At 33.4% G+C, this 18520-nt stretch overlaps 1 protein-coding gene across 2 annotated transcripts in view; it reads left to right on the top strand.

The window, feature by feature from the left end:
* Positions 1-18520, top strand: part of LOC113175910 (lysine-specific demethylase 6A-like) — a 212960-nt gene that overhangs the window by 111006 nt on the left and 83434 nt on the right. Inside the window, exons 11-16 of one of the 2 annotated variants that reach the window (XM_077794198.1) lie at positions 1197-1295; positions 1467-1686; positions 2401-2535; positions 3771-3866; positions 5456-5554; positions 6152-6547. In XM_077794198.1, the coding sequence (XP_077650324.1) occupies positions 1197-1295; positions 1467-1686; positions 2401-2535; positions 3771-3866; positions 5456-5554; positions 6152-6547 (1045 nt within the window). The remainder of the gene's footprint in view (positions 1-1196; positions 1296-1466; positions 1687-2400; positions 2536-3770; positions 3867-5455; positions 5555-6151; positions 6548-18520) is intronic. The other variant, XM_077794197.1, reaches the window with a different exon arrangement.

The raw sequence follows: 18520 nt of genomic DNA, 5'->3' as shown, positions 1-18520 counted from the left end.
TTTTAAAACCAATTATTAGGTGTATTCTTTCCCTACCTTTTTCTTATTTGTCCCTTCATTACTTTGCCTGTAACTCTAGGACAATGTATGTATTCACCTTCTGTAAGGTGAATTTATGTCCTTTTTAGACTTTAAGTGTCAGTCTTAAGGTCTAAAAAAAGACAAATTTGTGAGCAATTTCCTTTAAAGTTCTTTTCTTAAGCCACTTGCCTTCAAAGAAAAATCACAGAGTAGGTTAAAATTTTCTATTTTTAGGCTACTTTTCTCTTTTTTTGCACATATGAGATGCTTTCATGATGAAGTCCTTTAAACCAATATGAAATGTCTCTGCAGATTTTCCTTTTTAATTTATGTTTCCCAGGCAGTTTACCTATGCAAGTTATAAAAATTTCGATGAGTAAGTACAGCAGTCAACATAGGGTACTTGTTTCATTAATGATATTAAAAGACTTTTGTTGTTTTATATCTTGATTGTCATCCTGAGTGAAACCATACAGATAGTTTCTTGAAGAATACTCGTGTGTGGACAGCTATACATATACTTGCACACCCACATGCATATATATATATATGATGAGACAGGTTGTGTGAGGGGAAAGATTGCTACATAATAAGAATATAGAGTTAAATAAAAAGTGTTGAAAGTGATACAGTAATTTTCCTTTCACAACAAATAACTCAAAATGACAGAATGATTGCTGTGTTATCAATTGGAGAATGAGAATTAAATTCAGTATAGAAATCATTACCAATAGATTGTGGATTTTTTTCTGTACTTTTAACCCTCTACTCTTATGATGTAGGAAACCTGAATTTAAATTATGTAAGTTGAGTTCTGTGTTTAAATCTCAGTATCAAAGCATTGAAGAAATTCACAGTGTAATAGTTTCAGTAGAGTTACTTCATTAATGTAACATGCACTAGTATTTACAAAACATCCTAGTATTTACAAAACACCAAATTATAATATAATGGAGATTAAAATTATGTATGAATCTAGATGTATATTCTCCCTCTCTCTCTCTCTCCCTCCTTGCTCTCCCTCTCCCACTCTCATACACACACACACACATATATATATATATATACCTTGTTTACTCTCTTCTTCTCATTTAAATATATAGTCTCTCATTTTGGCAAATAAGTTATCTATTAATGGACTTTTGTTTAATTGTGTGTATATGTTATTCTTTTAGGTGTTATTCAAGTATTGGGAAAGTCCAGGATGCATTTATATCCTATAGACAATCTATTGATAAATCAGAAGCAAGTGCAGATACATGGTGTTCAATAGGGTAAGGCTGTATGTTAAAAATAATTTTTGTGTATTTATATTTTATTATTAATGTTTATTTTATATTATATATAAAAATAAATAGTATTTTAATCAATGCAGAGCATCCTTGAAAGATGTTTCGAAATACCATAAAACTAATCAGTTTTTGAAAACTCCTTTCTGTTTGCAGTGTGCTCTATCAACAGCAAAACCAGCCTATGGATGCTTTGCAGGCCTATATTTGTGCTGTACAATTGGACCATGGGCATGCAGCAGCCTGGATGGACCTAGGAACTCTCTATGAATCCTGCAACCAGCCTCAGGATGCCATTAAATGCTACTTAAATGCAACTAGAAGCAAAACTTGTAGTAGTACTTCTTCACTTGCAGCAAGAATTAAGCTATTACAGGTAAAAATTTAAACTAATATATTTTGTCTATTTTTTTTAATTTTTATTTTTTAGTTGTAGTTGGACATCATACCTTTATTTCACTTATTTATTTTTATGTGGTGCTGAGGATCAAATCCAGGGTCCCACACATGAAAGGCGAGCGCTCTACCGCTGAGCCACAACCCCAGCCCCAAACCAACATATTTTAAACTACACACATCTCCCCTTATAAAAAGTGGCAGGAAAGTTTGTCTATTTGTGTTTTGATGCTAATTTGTTTCCATACTTGCAATATTTTGTGAAATTACTTTTCTTGTCATTTGAAGTAAGATGTGGTATCTAAAATATATTCCTTTGCACATATACTTTGTTGATGCATATTAATTTACATGCTCTACATTAATATGCGTGAACATTTTCAGTGTGCTATCTTCATTTTTAAGTTTTCATAGCATTTTAGAGAAAAGAACACACACACTGCTTTTCACGCTTGGTTGAAATTTCATAAGGAGTACCTGCAAGAACTCTGAAAATTAGAGCATAACTTTGTTCTAATATTCCCAAGTATATTCTAGTTGCCCTTTTTATACTTAGCATCTATCTAAAAATCCCAAATTCAGAATTATATTTCTATAAAAAGTAAAATACTTATAGCACTGAGGAAGATTTAGTGGACTTGCTCTTACTTAAGTAGGCTTGTGTTAAATTTGCTTTTTACATAATTTTTCCTAGGCTCAGTTGTGTAACCTTCCACAAGGTAGTCTACAGAATAAAACTAAATTACTTCCTAGTATTGAGGAGGCATGGAGCCTACCAATCCCCGCAGAGCTTACCTCCAGGCAGGGTGCCATGAACACAGCACAGCAGGTGAGAAGTTGGGTTGTCTTCTGTAGGTGCCCAGCTTTTAAGGGTTCTTTTCAATCTGTAGTAGTTAAACCTATTTTAATACATGTAGGATCTTTTAATGTAAAAAATCCCTTTAATTTGACAATAAAAAGTCCTTTTTAATTTCAAAGGGATTTTAGGTCAAAAATAAATCTTCCTCTGATATGGGAAGGATCTTGGTGTCAGTTAAAAATCTTTTTTTCAAAACTTGAAAGAAAAACTATATGAGTCTATTGAATACTTCATTTTGATTTTCAGTATTTTCAATCAGTGATGTCCACGTAACTTTGAAAAGTACACAGCTGATAATGTTTTATAATTTGAAGGAATGAATTAAGAATGCTGACCTATTTTTGTTGTACTAATGTGAACCTTAGGCTTATAGTTCATGGTCCAAATACTGAACTTGTGTTAGACTTTAGTCAAACATTAATTTCACAGCAATCCTTGTCAGTACACATGATCACTTGTAGTCAAGTAGAAGGCCTGCCCACTCTTGCGAAGAAAAAAAGAACACTTAGTCCAACAAAGTATCGCACATATGTATGTGTTGTGTGTGTTCATGAATATTTATCCCCCCCAAAAAAGTGGTCAAATTGTTTACTTCATCCAGTACAACAATAAGTTCATTGGTATTTGACACCACAGAAATAACAGGTATGAGATATTCTTTTGACTTTTTTTTTCATTTTCATTATATATATTTATATATACAGACACAGCACATACATATGAGATATGGAAAAATCTCAATTAAAAATGAAGCTTCAACTCTTCTGAAATTTACTTATCATTTATTTTTAATCTGTGGACATCAGGGAATAAAGCAGTATTTCTATTCCATAATCTCTGCATCATATTGTATGTAGAAATCAGGGATAATTTTGTGTTCATCAGACATTCCATTCATTTCACAGCTTTTATGATTTTTAACAGTTATTTATCATCCCTCTGTACTAACGTTGAAATAAATTGAAATGTTGGTTATAGTAGGTAGTCTAAGTATTTTGAGAAATGATTTAGATATTAGACTTTTCCCTAAATTTATGTGTTTGCAAACTGTTTGAGCCTCTTACACTATATTTAGAAGAATTTAAAAACTTAATTTCTATAGGTGTATGAATAAATATTCCAATTTCTAGTCATTTGTTGTCTCTTTAGTCATAGCTGTTACTATAGGAGTTTAACCAAATATTCCTAAAATCAATTTTTCTCAGAATGGTTCTGATAACTGGAATAGTGGCCAAACTATTTCACCTCATCCAGTACAGCAACAAGCACATTCATGGGGTTTGACACCACAGAAATTACAGGTATGAAATATTCTTTTTTTAAAATATTTATTTATTTGTAGATAAACACACATTATCTTTTTTTATTTTTAAGTGGTAATGAGGATCGAACCCAATGCCTCACACACGCGAGGCAAGCACTTTACCACTGAGTTACAGCCCCAGCCTCTGAAATATTCTTTTGATGTATTTTTTTAAGTAGAAGTAATAAGGATTGTTTTAGAATTCAGTCAATTTTTAGTTAATATGTACATTATTTTTCAAAGTAATAGAAATTATAATTAATTTTGGTGGTTGGGCAGAAAGTAGAAATGGGTAGATTAGAGAGTATAAAAGCTCTGTTTGGTTTTTATCTTTCCTTCAGCTACCAATTTTCCTTTCTCACAGACAGGCAGTATTATTTCTCGTAGACAGAAAATTTGCAAATACAAACAAACATATCTGTCTCATACATTCCTTTTTTGCATTTTTAAAATAGAAATGTAGGTAGAACTTTAGATAAGCAGAAGTCATGTGTGTATTTATTGCAGAATTTTGCTTTCTTTTTTCTTTTTTCAAATGTTTATTTTTAAGTTTTATGTGGACACAGTATCTTTATTTTATTTTTATGTGGTACTGAGGATCAAACCCAGTGCCTCACACATGCCAGATGAGCGTGTTAACACTTGAGCCTCTCTTTTTTCTTTTTTAAAAATATTTATTTTTCAGTTGTAGTTGGACACAATACCTTTATTTTATTTATTTTTATGTAGTGCTGAGGATTGAACCCAGGGCCTTGCACTATACCACTGAGCGCTATACCACTGGGTCACAACTCCAGCCCTGTTTTTTTTTTTTTTTTATTTTGTAAAAATGGAAATTGAGGATTTCCCCATGTTTTTATATTGTTTCATGTTTTCTTTCTTTCTTTCTTTCTCTCTTTCTTTCTTTCTTTCTTTCTCTCTTTCTCTCTTTCTCTCTTTCTTTCTCTCTTTCTCTCTTTCTTTCTCTCTTTCTCTCTTTCTCTCTTTCTCTCTTTCTCTCTTTCTCTTTCTCTTTCTCTCTCTCTCTCTTTCTCTCTCTCTCTCTCTCTTTCTCTCTCTCTCTCTTTCTCTCTCTCTTTCTCTCTTTCTTTCTCTCTCTCTCTCTCTCTCTCTCTCTCTCTCTTTCTTTCTTTCTTTCTTTCTTTCTTTTTTTTTTTTTTTGTAGTACTGAGGATTGAAATCAGGGCCTGTGCTGCCTGCAAGGCAAGCACTCTACCAACAGAACTATATATCCCCAGCCCACTTTATTGTTTTTTTATGGTGATATATGTTCCAGTTGAGGCTTCATGGGGATTATACCTCATTTAATCAAATCCCCATTGTTGGGTTTTTATGTCATTTCCTGCTGTTTTAATTTCAATTCCTCAATACATTTCATTCAAAACAAACAAATTAACTTTCTTGAGATGAATCTTTAGATCTGTGCCTTTCTCATACCTCTGAAAATTTTTATTTTGGAAATGAGTACTGGTGGTGAGTTTACAGACTTTCTATTGAGAAATTGCCTTATCATGTTTTTATATAAAACTTTGTATTCATTCTAATATTTAGCTTAAACTTGGATTATATTCTCCTCTTTCCTTTTAGCACTTGGAACAGCTGCGTGCAAATAAAGATAATTTAAATCCAGCTCAGAGACTGATGCTGGAACAGCTGGAAAATCAGTTTGTCTTAATGCAGCAAAGAGTATGTACACTTTTATCATTTCTAAAATATATTAGCACATGGGATTTTTTTATTGCAGTGTCATTTTAGAGGACATTAAGGTCACTGCTAGTTTTTGTCTGTATTCAGTGGAATTTAATATCAGCTTTGAATGCTTGAAACAGATTTTTGAAGGGAAAAAGAGCTACAAATTAATTTATAACAAACACTTGGTATTTTATTATTTATTTACATAATGTTTTATTTGTGTCTTAAGTTGCTTATTTTTAATATTAATAATTAACAAATTGCCCCAAATTGAGGTGGTGATGCTTTAATGATTGTGTTACTGGAAGGATTTGGTATAAATAAAATGGAAACTTGAAGTCCTCTGTTTCATGATGGAAAAAAAAAAAGGCTTATTAATTTATGATTTGTAATCCATGAATTTTAGCTGATTTTATTGTCTCTGCAAGGAAATATTAATTTTTATGCAGTAATCACCTCTAAAATCAAGCATGGTTTCTTGTTTTTTAAAGTGTTTTTCTAACTTAGATGAAATGCTATGATAAAATTACAGATGTTTCGATTACACATTTTCAGAATCACACAAGCAGGTTTTCTTTTTTGTTTTTGAAGATGAGACAAACAGGAGTTGCTCAGGTACAAACTACTGGAATTCCTAATGGGCCAATATCTGACTCATCACTGCATACAAACTCTATCTCTAGCCAGCAACCACATGCAGCTCTGACCAGAGCACCTAGCATCTCTCAGCCTGGAGTTCGCCCTGCTTGTCTTGAAAAGCCTTTGTCCAACGGACCTTTTTCTGCAGGCTATGTTCCGTTCGGCATATCAGAAACTCTAGGGAATACAGACACTATTTTGGTAGGCAATAATTATATAAAAGGAAGTGGAAGTAATGGAAATGTGCCTTACCTGCAGCAAAACACATTCACTCTACCTCATAACTGCACAAACCTGACCAGCATCACAGGAGAGCCATGGAGAAAACAACTGTCTAACTCTGCTCAGGTAAAAGAAAGACTACCTGTTTTTTTGGCTCTTATACAATAGTTTATCTTTATTTGGCTTGTATACATTTTGAGAAGAAGAAGAAATTTAAATTTAAAGAATGGTTTTATCTTTAAGAACTAACTTTAAATAATTCAATAACCATTTAAATTTAAAGAATGGTTTTATCTTTAAGAACTAACTTTAAATAATTCAATAACCATATAAGATTTTTAACTAGTATCATTACTAAATTTTGACTCAGTCTGTGCACATAAATGTATCAATGTATGATTAGTACACATACACATTATGTTAGATAGTATGGGAAGCCAAGGGAAAGAAGGGAGGGGGCCCTTAATCTAGTTGCTAATTAAACTATCAAAATCACATTTTGTAGGGGTGAATGAACTGTATGCATTCAAAAGAAGCTGTACTTTGAATTTTGATCATTTATGGGCTCGGGATATGTTGTGCTAGTGTCTGGTGATACTGGATAGAGGCAATAACTTATTGCCAGCTCCCAGGCAGTCGTGTGTAATCATGAGGTAAAACATCTCTTACTGTACTGTGTCCTCTATGGATCAGAATTTTTTAATATATTTTGTGTTTTTGCATCCTAGGGTAACTACAAAACCCATGTGTGCATACTATACTCATGCAGCCATTCTTTCTCACTTTTGGTACAATGTTAAATAAGTTGCATAAGTTATTTAACACTTTATTATAATACAGACTTTGTATTAGATAATTTTGCACTTACTGTAGGCTCAAGTAGATTGTAGGTGTTTTGAGCAGGTTTATAAAAGTTAGACTAGGCAAAACTATGATGTTTAGTGGGTAAGATGTATTAACTGTTTTCAGCGTATAATATTTTTATCTTTTGGTAGGTTTAGAAGGATATAATCCCTCCATAAGACAAGAAATATCTCTTATCTACAGGTCTATGCTCAGATATTCCCTGAATAAAAATCAACATTATGCCAGGTGCTAAGTATTCATTCCCTTTGGACCAAAAAAAAAAAAAGTTTTAAATACCATAAATTACAGTAAAGTGTAATTTGAACTAAAGGTAGCAAGTGCCACAGGTGGGCCAAAATATTAGATACTTAGGTAGTTTAAGGAATTTGGAAAGAGAAATGAAAGATAAAGTATGGCTGGTTAAATGTGAGGCTTTAGGAAAGGTCCCACCTTGAATACAGGAAAGAGCCATTAAGCTTTTGATTAACAATGTGAATTTCTTGAACCTCTTTAAAACTTATTAGTGATTAATGGACTATATTTTTTTAGAGCTCTTCTAGGTTTACAGACAGAAATCTCCCATTCCCTCCTCCAGTTCTTCACAAATCTCTTACACTACTCTGGTGCATTTCTTAGGATTAATGAGGCAACATTGGTTATTATTAACTAAAGTCCATAGTTTGCTATTTGTGTTGTATTTTATGAGTTTTGACAAATAGGGGATGGCATGCATTCATCTTAATAGTATCCAAGAAAAAAGTTTCACTCTCCTAAATGTATGTTGTGCTATGTTTGTTTATCCCTCTCCGCCTCTCCTGAACTTATGCCAACCTGACCTTTTTTTTTTTTTCTTTTTTGATTGGGGGTACTAAGGATATAACTACTCAGGGGCACTAGACCACTAAGCTATATCTCCAACTCTGTTTTGTATTTTATTTAGAGATAGGATCTCACTGACTTGCCTCGTGTCTCACTAAATTGCTGAGGCTGGCTTTGAACTTGTGATCCTACTGCCTCAGCCTCCCAAGTTACTGATTACACACTGGCTCAGACTTTTTTATTGTTTCTGTAGTGTTCCCCTTTCAAAAGGCCATATTATTGGAACCATATGTTATAAAGCCTTTTAGATTGATTTGTTCTTAGATACATACATTTATTTTCCTCTTTGTCTTTTTGTGGCATAATAGATCTTTTAAATTTTTGAACCCTGAATACTAGTCCCATGTGTAAATGTACAAATTTGTTTTGCCAATCATCTATTGAAGTACTTCTTAGTTGAGTTGGCAGTTATATAAAATTTGAAATAGACATCTATGTGTAGATTCCATATAGAAATCCTTAACTCATTTTGGGTAGATATCTAAGAATGTCATTTTTTGATCACATGGCAAGGACATGTTTTATTTTCAAATAGATTATCTTCTAAAGTGGCTACACCATTTTGTATTCCAGTCTGCAATGAATGGTGAATGGGTCTTCCTGTTGGTCTACATCCTCACTCATACTAGGTGCTATTGCTTTCTTTGCTCTAGGAAATCTTATTAGTATGTAGTGTGGCATTTCCTTATTATTTTTATTTACATTATCCTAATGGAATACCATGGGGAGGATCTTTTCATATGTTAATTTGCCTTATGTTTATCATCTGTGATGAGTTAACTGTTCAGATCCTTGGCCAGATTTGTTTATTTGTTATTTGTTTCTTTTGTTCATTTTCTTAATGTTGAATTTTTAGAGTTTTTGTCAATTTTGAGTAATAATCCTTTATCAGATGTATTTAGCAAGTATTTTCTACCAGTCCATGGCTAGTCTTCTTGTTTTCTAGGCAATGTCTTCTGCAGATGTTTAGTTTTAATTAACTGCAGCCTATCATATCTTTTGTGTATCATGTTTTTGTTATTCTACTGAAAAAAGTCATTAACAAATCCAAGGTATATGGATTTTCTCTTTTTTTTTTCATCCAGGAATTTTTTTTTATAGTTTTATGTTTAGATCCATGATCCATTTTTATTTACTTTTTTGAAAAGACTGGAAAGAAATCTATCTAAAGATTCCTTCTTGTTTTCTTCCTTTTGTTGTTTTAGTGTTGTGTTTTTCTGTCTTTTTTCTTGTTTTTGCACTTAAACATCTAGTTGTTCCAGCATTATTTGCAGAAAAGATTACTTTCTGCTGTTGTATTCTCTTTTGCTCCTTTGCCCAAGATCTTTGATTTGTAGATGTTCCTGAACTCTCTATTTGTCTATCCTTTTCGCCAATATTACTTTGTCTTGATTACAGTTGCCTTATAAAGAATACCAAGAAGTCAGTTTGTATTGATCCTCTGTCCCTGTTCTCTTTTAAAATGGTGTTAGATGTTCTGGGTTTTTTTGTCTTTGCATGCTTTGTCCATATTTTTGCATCTAATATTTACAAGAGAGATTTGTTTATGACTTTCCTTTCTTGCCATAGCTTTATTTATGATTTTCTTGTCTTGCCATAACTTTATTTGTTCATCACTTTCCTTTCTTGCCATTTTGGTTTTGGGGTAATTTTGTCTTCTTACATTGACCAAATGGCCACTGTTTTCTATTGGGACAGGATATTAATTATTTATTCAATAATTATTTTTTCTTACTTGAAAATAGTTTGAGTCAGATTGTCAATTTTCATTAGGTGAATTCTGTAGTTATTGTGTCATTTCAACTAATTCATCAGTCTTTGGGGTATAAAGTTGCTCATAATATTTCTCTATAATCCTTTAAATGTAGATTAGTAGTAATGGAACCATTTCCAATTCTGATTTAGTGGTTTGTTTTTTTCCAATCTGTTTTTTGTTTGTTTGTTTGTTTGTTTGTTGTTTTTTTTTTTTTGTGGCTAGAGGCTAGCAGATGTTACTGATCTTTTCAGAGGACCCATTTATTATTTCATTGATTTTTCACTACTATTTTTCTGTATTTATTTAATTGATTTACCTTGTAATTATTATTACTTTAGTTACTTTGAATATAATTGGTTCTTTGGTTAGTATGGTAAGGTGGAACTTTTGACTACTGATTTTTATTTCTTGTTTGTTTTTATTTTCAAAACTATATTTTTTAAGGGCTGTGATTGTGCCTTAGTGGTAGAGTGCTTGCCTAGCATGTGTGAGGTAGTGGGTTCTATCCTCAGCACGAAATACAAATAAATAAATAAATAAGATAAAGGCCTATCTACAACCAAAAACTTTTAAGAAAATTATTATTTTAAAAATATATTTTTTAAAAATTGGCATATATAAAAATTAATATGCATTTATTATTAAATGTTGTGAATCAAATTTATATCTTACTTAATCAGGTTTTTTTTGTGTGTGTGTGCGTGTATGTGTGTGTGTAAGAACTAATAACATGAACTTTCTTTACATCTGTTTTTCTTCTTTTTTCTTATTGGGGATTGAACCCAAGGTCACTTAACCACTGAGCCACATTCCCAACCGTATTTTGTATTTTATTTAGAGACAAGGTCTCACTGAATTGCTTAGCTCCTTGTTTTTGCTGAGGTTGGCTTTGAACTTGCAATCCTCCTGCCTCAGTGTCTTGAAATTCTGGAATCATAGGAGTGAGCCACTGCACTTCTTTACATTTGGAAGGATACTGTATATCTTTTCCAGTAATTACCTTGCTATCTTGCTATAAATTAGATCTTCTGAAATTTATTCGTCCTATATAACTGTATGTACTCACCGATGTTTCCCCTACTCTACATTTTTCTTAAACACTATTCAATACTGTTTCCTTCTAGCCCTTAACTGTCATTCTACTCTCTACTTCAGTGAGATCAACTTTCTAAGATTCCACATGAGTGAAATAATGTGGTATTTGTCTTTTGGCTTATTTTACTTACCATTAATGTCCTCCAGGTTCATCCATATTGTGGAAAATGCAGGTTATAAAACATTTTGTCTCCTGATTTTTTTTCTTTCCAATCTGACAAACTGGTCCTAGTGTTTCCACGTTAATCAACTTTCCATCACTATGACAAAAATTCTTAATATATCAACTTAAAGGAAGATTTTTAGTTCACAGTTTCAGAAGCTAAAGTTATCGTCACTTGGCTCTTGTTTTTGTGTTGTGGTGAAGAGGAACATCATGGTGGAAGTGTTTTGCAGGAATAGCTGCTCACTTTCTTATGTCTGAGAAGTAAAAAAAAAGAGAAGTGCACAGAATCCTGGTATGACCACCCTTCGAGGGAATTCCCCAACAATCTCCTTTCTCCAACTAGAACCAACTCCCAGTAGTGCCACAGGCTGATGTTCAAGCCTTTAGCACATGGCCTTTGGGAGACATTTTATATCCACACCAGAGTGATTTGTAACTTTAAATGTGGTTCTTATACTTTCCCTGTTGAATTAGAAGGCAGAAGGGAGGTGAAAAGTCTTAAATCTATTTTTCTTCTGTGGCATTTTGTATGGTAGGGACATAAAGAGCCCACAACAGTAGCCTGCCAATCATGTCTCTCTTTCTGACCACAGTGGTCAGAAAGCAGCATTGTGAACAATTGCTGCAAACTTGGTGACATTTTAAGGTATCCCTGTGTTCTTGCAGTCAGCCACAGGCATCCAGCATATAGTGCACAAGTCCCAGTCTTTAGCCCTCATACTTCAGGTAGATGTCCAAAATGTCTCCTCACACTTGACTCCCTGTGTGTGTTTCCTGAGCCTCCTGGCTGACTCACCAATTGATTCATGGAAGCCGTGTCATGTGAGACCAACCAAACATAGACAGAAATAGTTACAGGATTTAACAAAGTACAATTTGATTGACACTTTACATTTAGAAGTATGTCTTGGGAGGGAGGAAGACAGGTGGATCTTTGGATCCCAAGGCAGGACAAAAGCCGCTTATATTACAGCCAACTAGAATGTACTTGATCTTTTGCAAAAGTGTTAACAAGAAAAAGTCTGAACCACAATGGCCAGCATAACATGCTCAGTTGACTACCTTAAATTAAAGACTTTGTCTTTAAGGTTTGGACTGTGTGTCAGAGTCCCTTGTTGGACAAAATGCTTATCATAACCAAAATGGCCCACTTGTCACTCTGTTGTGTTTTTTTTCCCTTGCTGTATATAAGTTTTTAATATCTTGTAAGCATATTTGTCTGTTTTTGCTTTCATCATCTGTATTTTGACTTCTTATTCAAAATATCCCTGCCTAAACCAATGGCAAGAAATATTTCTCCTAGCAGTTTCATAGTTTTAAAATCTTCCATTTAAGTTTTCAATCTAGTTTAAGTTGAAATTTATGTATGGTCAATGATAGGTCCAGTTTCATTCTGCGAATGGACATGTGGTTTACCTGGTTCTATTTATTTAGGAAATTGTCCTTTCTCTGATGTGTGTTTTTGGTATCCTTGTTGAAAAGTGGTTAGTTGTATGCATGTGGATTTCTTTATGGGCTCTCTCTATTGCATTTCATTGGTGCATGTGTCTGTTTTATTCCAGTACCATGTTATTTTGTTTATGTTAGCTTTATAGTATATTTTAAAGACAGCCTGTGGGTAGCCTTCAACTCAGTTTTACTGTGTTTATTTCATTTTCCTAAAGATTAACTTGACTATTCTTATTATTTTGTGATTCTATACAAATTCTATACATTTTAATTTCTGTTAAGAATGCTATTGGTTTTTTGGTAAGGGCCCTACTGACTGTAGATTGCTTTAGGTGCTTTGGCTACTTTAACAATATTAATGCTTCCAGTCCACAAACAAGGAATATCTTCCTGTTTATTCATGTCTTCTTTAATTTCTTTCCACAGTGCATTACAATTTTTTGTTCTTCTTTTTTTCTCCCTTTTACTAACTTATGTATTTTTTGGGTGTAACAGTTTTATTGTTTGCATAATTATATTTGGCATTGTACATAGAAAGAATATGGCTAACTTTTAATAAATCTGCCCTTTCAAAAAATCAAAATAAGGAAAATGGAATATATATTAATCACTATCCTATAGGCTATAATTTTTTAAAAAATTTTATTCTAATTTATTATGTGACAGAATGCATTTCAATTCATTACACACATAGAGCACAATTTTTCATATCTCTGGTTGTATACAACAAAGAGTCATACAATTTGTGTCTTTAAACATGCACTTAGAGTACTAATGTTCACTCATTTTACCACCTTTTCTACCCCCATGCCTCCCCTTCCACTCTGTCCTTTTGCCCTATCTAGAGTTTTGTCTACTATTCTCATGCTCCACCCCTGCCCACTGCCCTCTGCCTGAATTACAATTTTTGATGTGCCATGTTTGCTTTTGGTTGAATTTATTCTAAGCATTTTGTTGTTTGGTATAGAAACTAACTGGGATTTTACAGTTTTCTTTCAGGTAGTCAAGATTAATGTACAGAAATGTTACTGATCGTTATCTGTTGATTATGTATCCTACAAATTTACCATACTAATTTTTTGGTTCAGCTTTTGTGTTTTTAGTGTAAAAGAACATGCCATATGAAATAGGGATGACTTGACCTGTTCCTTTTTAATTTAGATGCATTTTACTTGTTTGTCTTGCCTAATTTCTCTGGCTTAGAGTTTCCATTTTATATTGACGCTGAAGTAGGCCTCCTTGTCTTTTGTGCAGATCTGAATGGAAAGGCTTTCTGAATCCACCTCACCTACCCTTCAGTAAGATTCCTGAACTGTGGGTTACATGTGGCTTTTGATATGTTAAAGTAGTTTGCTACTTCTCTACCTAGTTGCTATTAGAAAAACATGTTCAGTTTTGTCACTCAATTTTCTGCATCTGTTGAAATTGTCCTATGATTTTCGCCCATCATTTGGTTAATGTGATCTATCACTTTTTTTTTTTTTTTGGCAGAGAGAGGGGTCTGAGGACTGTCTTTCACTCATTCAGCCCCAGGCCTTTTTGTTTTTTATTTTGAGACACAATCTCACCAGATTTTTGAGGCTGGACTTCAGCATGTGACCCTCCGAACTGAAGACTAGCTGTTTCACATTTTTGATTTGCATAGTTGACCACGCATGCATCTCTGGGGTAAATCCCTTTTAATCTGGTGAATGATCTTTTGTTTTTTGTTTTGTTTTGTTTTTATTTATTTTTTTATTGGTTGTTCAAAACCTTACAAAGCTCTTGACATATCATATTTCAAACATTAGTTTCAAGTGAGTTATGAACTCCCATTTTTACCCCAAATACAGATTGCAGAATCACATCGGTTACACATCCACGTTTTTACATAATGCCCTATTAGTGACTGTTGTATTCTGCTACCTTTCCTATCCTCTACTATCCCCCCTCCCCTCCCCTCCCATCTTCTCTCTCTACCCCATCTACTGTATTTCATTTCTCTCCTTGTTTTTCCTTCCAATTCCCCTCACAACCTCTTTTATGTAGTTTTTTATAACAATGAGGGTCTCTTTCCATTTCCATGCAATTCCCCTTTTCTCTCTCTTTCCCTCCCATCTCCTGTCTCTGTTTAATATCAATCTTTTCTTCCTGCTCTTCCTCCCTGCTCTATTCTTAGTTGCTCTCATTATATCAAAGAAGACATTTGGTATTTGTTTTTTAGGGATTGGCTGGCTTCACTAAGCATAATCTGCTCTAGTGCCATCCATTTCCCTGCAAATTCCATGATTTGTCATTTTTTAGTGCTGCGTAATACTCCATGGTGTATAACTGCCACATTTTTTAATCCATTCATCCATTGAAGGGCATCTGGGTTGGTTCCACAGTCTAGCTATTGTGAATTGTGCTGCTGTGAACATCGATGTGGCAGTATCCCTGTAGTACGCTCTCTTAAGGTCTTCAGGATCTTTTGAATGTGCTGTTAGATTTGTTTTACTTTTGAGAATTTATGCCTCTAATTTCATCAAGAATATTTGTGTATAGTTTTCTTTTTCTGCTTTTGTTGTTGCCTGGGTGTGGTGTCAAGGTCATAGTAGCCTTATATATTGAATTTGAGAGAATTCTCTCTCCTTTATTTTTTAGAATTGTTTGAATTTTTAGAAATGCTATGTTTTTCTTGAAAGCAGGGAAGACTTTTCTTTGTAGGTGATATTAGATTTTATTTGTAGGTGATATTCAACTTCCATATTCATTTCTGGTCAGTTCAGATTTTCTATTCTTAAATCTTGGTACTTTCTATGTGTCAAGAACCTATTAATTTCTGCTGAATTTTGCTCTATTGGTATATAGTTTTTCATAATATTGTCTTATGAGCCTTTGTGTTTCTGTGGTATGAGTTATAATGTCTTCTTTTTCATTTCTGATTTTATGTATTTGAGTGTTCTCTGTGTTTTTTAGACTAATGATTTTATTCATCTTCATATTGAACGTTTCCCTTTTTTTTGAGCTATATAATTGTAGTCTCTATTTTGTTTCTTTAGCTGGATCTTTTGTTTCCTCCTACTAATTATTTTTACGCTTTTATTCAGTGATAAATTTAGATTATTTATTTGATATCTTTCTTCTTTTTTATCATTAAAAAGTTTATGTAATAAGTCAAGAGCTGACAATAATATATTGAATGCACAAAAGCTGAAATATTTTTAAGATGTAGAATAACAGCATAGTTCTGGAAGTCTCAGACAGAGCAATCAGCAAGATAAAGAAGTAAAAAGCATTCAAATTGGAAAAGAAGTCAAATTGTCACTGTTTTCAGATGACATTAATCCCCCCTTCCCACACGACACCAAAAACTACTGCTTTGATTAGTGTATTTTATTTACTATGAGGAAGGAAATTCCTGCTTTGTTTGCGTAGCCATGTGAATGGTGTATTTTATCCCAACTTTTCACCTTTAGCCTGTGGGTATATTTTCCTATGAGATGAGTCTTTTGTTCCATCTTTTTATTTTTAATCCAATGTACCATTGAGTCTTTTGACTGGTGAGTTTAGGCCATTAGCACTCAGAGTTATTATTGAGACATGAATCATGTATTACTGGTCTTTTTTCTTTTCTTTCTTTCTTTTTTTTTTTTTGTGTGTGGGGGGGTGGGGGAGGGGTGCTGGGGATTGAACCCAGGACCTTGTACATGCAAGGCAAGCATTCTACCAACTGAGCTATATCCCCAGTCCCAATTTTTGTTTATTTTTGGTATTTAGCTTGACTTAGTTTCTCCTCTGGTTGGCTTTTCCTTTATTATAGTTCTTCCCTTTGCAGATTTTCGTTGTTGTTTTTCATTTCCTCCTCATGGAATATTTTGCCAAGAATGTTCTGTAAGTGCAAAAATTAATATCAAGAATCAATAAATGGGATGGATTCAAACTCAAACTAAAAGGCTTCTTCTCAGCAAAAGAAACATTCAGTGAGGTGAATAGGAAAGCCTACTAATTGGGATCAAAATCTTATCACAGAGCACTAATTTCTTAATATATAAAGAACTCAAAAATCTTAACACACACACAAAAAATAACCTAATCAATAAATGGGCCAAGGACATGAATAGACACTATCAGAAGAGGATATATAATCAGTCAGCAAATATATAAAAAAATGTTCAACATCTCTAGCAATTAGAGAAATGCAAGTCAAAACTAAGGTTTCATCTCACTCCAAGTCAGAATAGCAGGTATTAAGAATACAGACAACAATAAGTTTTGGTGAGGATATGGGGACAAAGGCATTCTCATACATAGTTGGTGGAGCTGCAAATTGGTGCAGCCAATGTGGAAAGCAGTATCGAGAATCCTTGGAAAACTGAGACTGGAACCATCATTTTTTAAAAAAATATTTATTTTTTAGTTGTAGTTGGATTCAGTACCTTCATTTTATTTATTTATTTTTATGTGGTGTCGAGGATCAAACCCAGGGCCACACATGTGCAAGGTAAGCACTTTACTGCTGAGCCACAAACCCAGCCCCCTGGAACCACCATTTGACCCACTCCTTGGTCTATACCCAAAGAACTTAAAACAGTATACTACAGGGACACAGCTACATCAATGTTTATAGCAGCACAATTCACAATAGCTAAACTGTGGACCAACCTAGATGCCCTTTGGAAGATGAATGGATAAATAAAATGTGAAATATATATATATATACACATATATATATACACACACACACACACACACACACAATGGAATATTTTTCAGCATTAAAAGAAAATAAAATCATGGCATCTGCAGGTACCTGGATGAAGCTGGAGAATATAATGCTAAGTGAGGTTAGCCAATCTCACAAAAACAAATTCTGAATGATTGCTCTGATTTAAGGATGCTGGCATAATATGCTGTGGTGGGGGCAGGATTAAATGAACTGTAGACAGGCAAAGGAGAAAAGGGAAAGGACGGGACACAGGGATAGGAAAGATGGTGGAATGTGATTGCCATCATTACCCTAAGTACATGTAAGAAGACATGAAGGATGTGACTCTACTTTGTGTACAACCAAAGATATGAAAAATTGTGCTGTATATGTATTATACAAATTGTAATGCATTCTGTTGTCATATGTAGCAAATAAAAATTTAAAATAATAAAAAAAATAATGTTCTATAGTACAGGCTTTTTTGCTGTAAATTCTTTTAGCTTTTGTTTATCATGGAAGGTCTTTATTTCATTATCAAGTTTGAAGCTTAATTTTGCTGGATATAAGACTCTTGGTTGACATCCATTATCTTTTAGAGCCTGGTATGTGTTGTTCTAGCGGGTCTGGGTTGAAGAATCTGCTGAGATCTGAATTGGTCTTCTTTTAAAAGGTAATCTGATTTTTCTCTATTGCATCCTTTAAAATTCTATTCTTATTCTGTATGCTGGGCATTTTCTTTCTCTTGTGTCTTGGTGTAGATCTGTAATTTTGTATATTTGGTGTCCTGTAAACCTCTTGTATTTGATTTCCAATTTATTTTTCATGCTTGGGAAATTTTCTGATGCTATCTCTTTGAAGAGCTTGTGCATTCCTTTGATTTGAATTTCTGAACCTTCCTCTATCCCAATAAATCTTAAATTTGGTCTTTTGATGGTATCCCTTAATTCTTGGATATTCTGTTTATGGTATCTTACCATCTTCATTGTGAGGTCAACTCTATTTTTCAAGAATGTATATTTTGTTTTTATTGTCTGAGGTTCTGTCTTCCAGATGATCTTGTCTGTTGCTGATGGTATTTTTTTATTTCAAGTATTTCTGTTTTGTTTTGTTTTTTTCCCCCTTCAGAATCTATCACGTTACTAAAGTAATCTCTGACTATCTGTATTTGTTCTCTTATCTCTTTGTTAGAGTGATTGATTTTTGCCTGTATCTGCCCACTTCAGACATTCTTTAATTCCC

Source organism: Urocitellus parryii, chromosome Y, assembly GCF_045843805.1.
Source record: "Urocitellus parryii isolate mUroPar1 chromosome Y, mUroPar1.hap1, whole genome shotgun sequence".
Classification (NCBI taxonomy): domain Eukaryota; kingdom Metazoa; phylum Chordata; class Mammalia; order Rodentia; family Sciuridae; genus Urocitellus; species Urocitellus parryii.
This window is presented reverse-complemented; position numbering and strand designations above follow the sequence as displayed.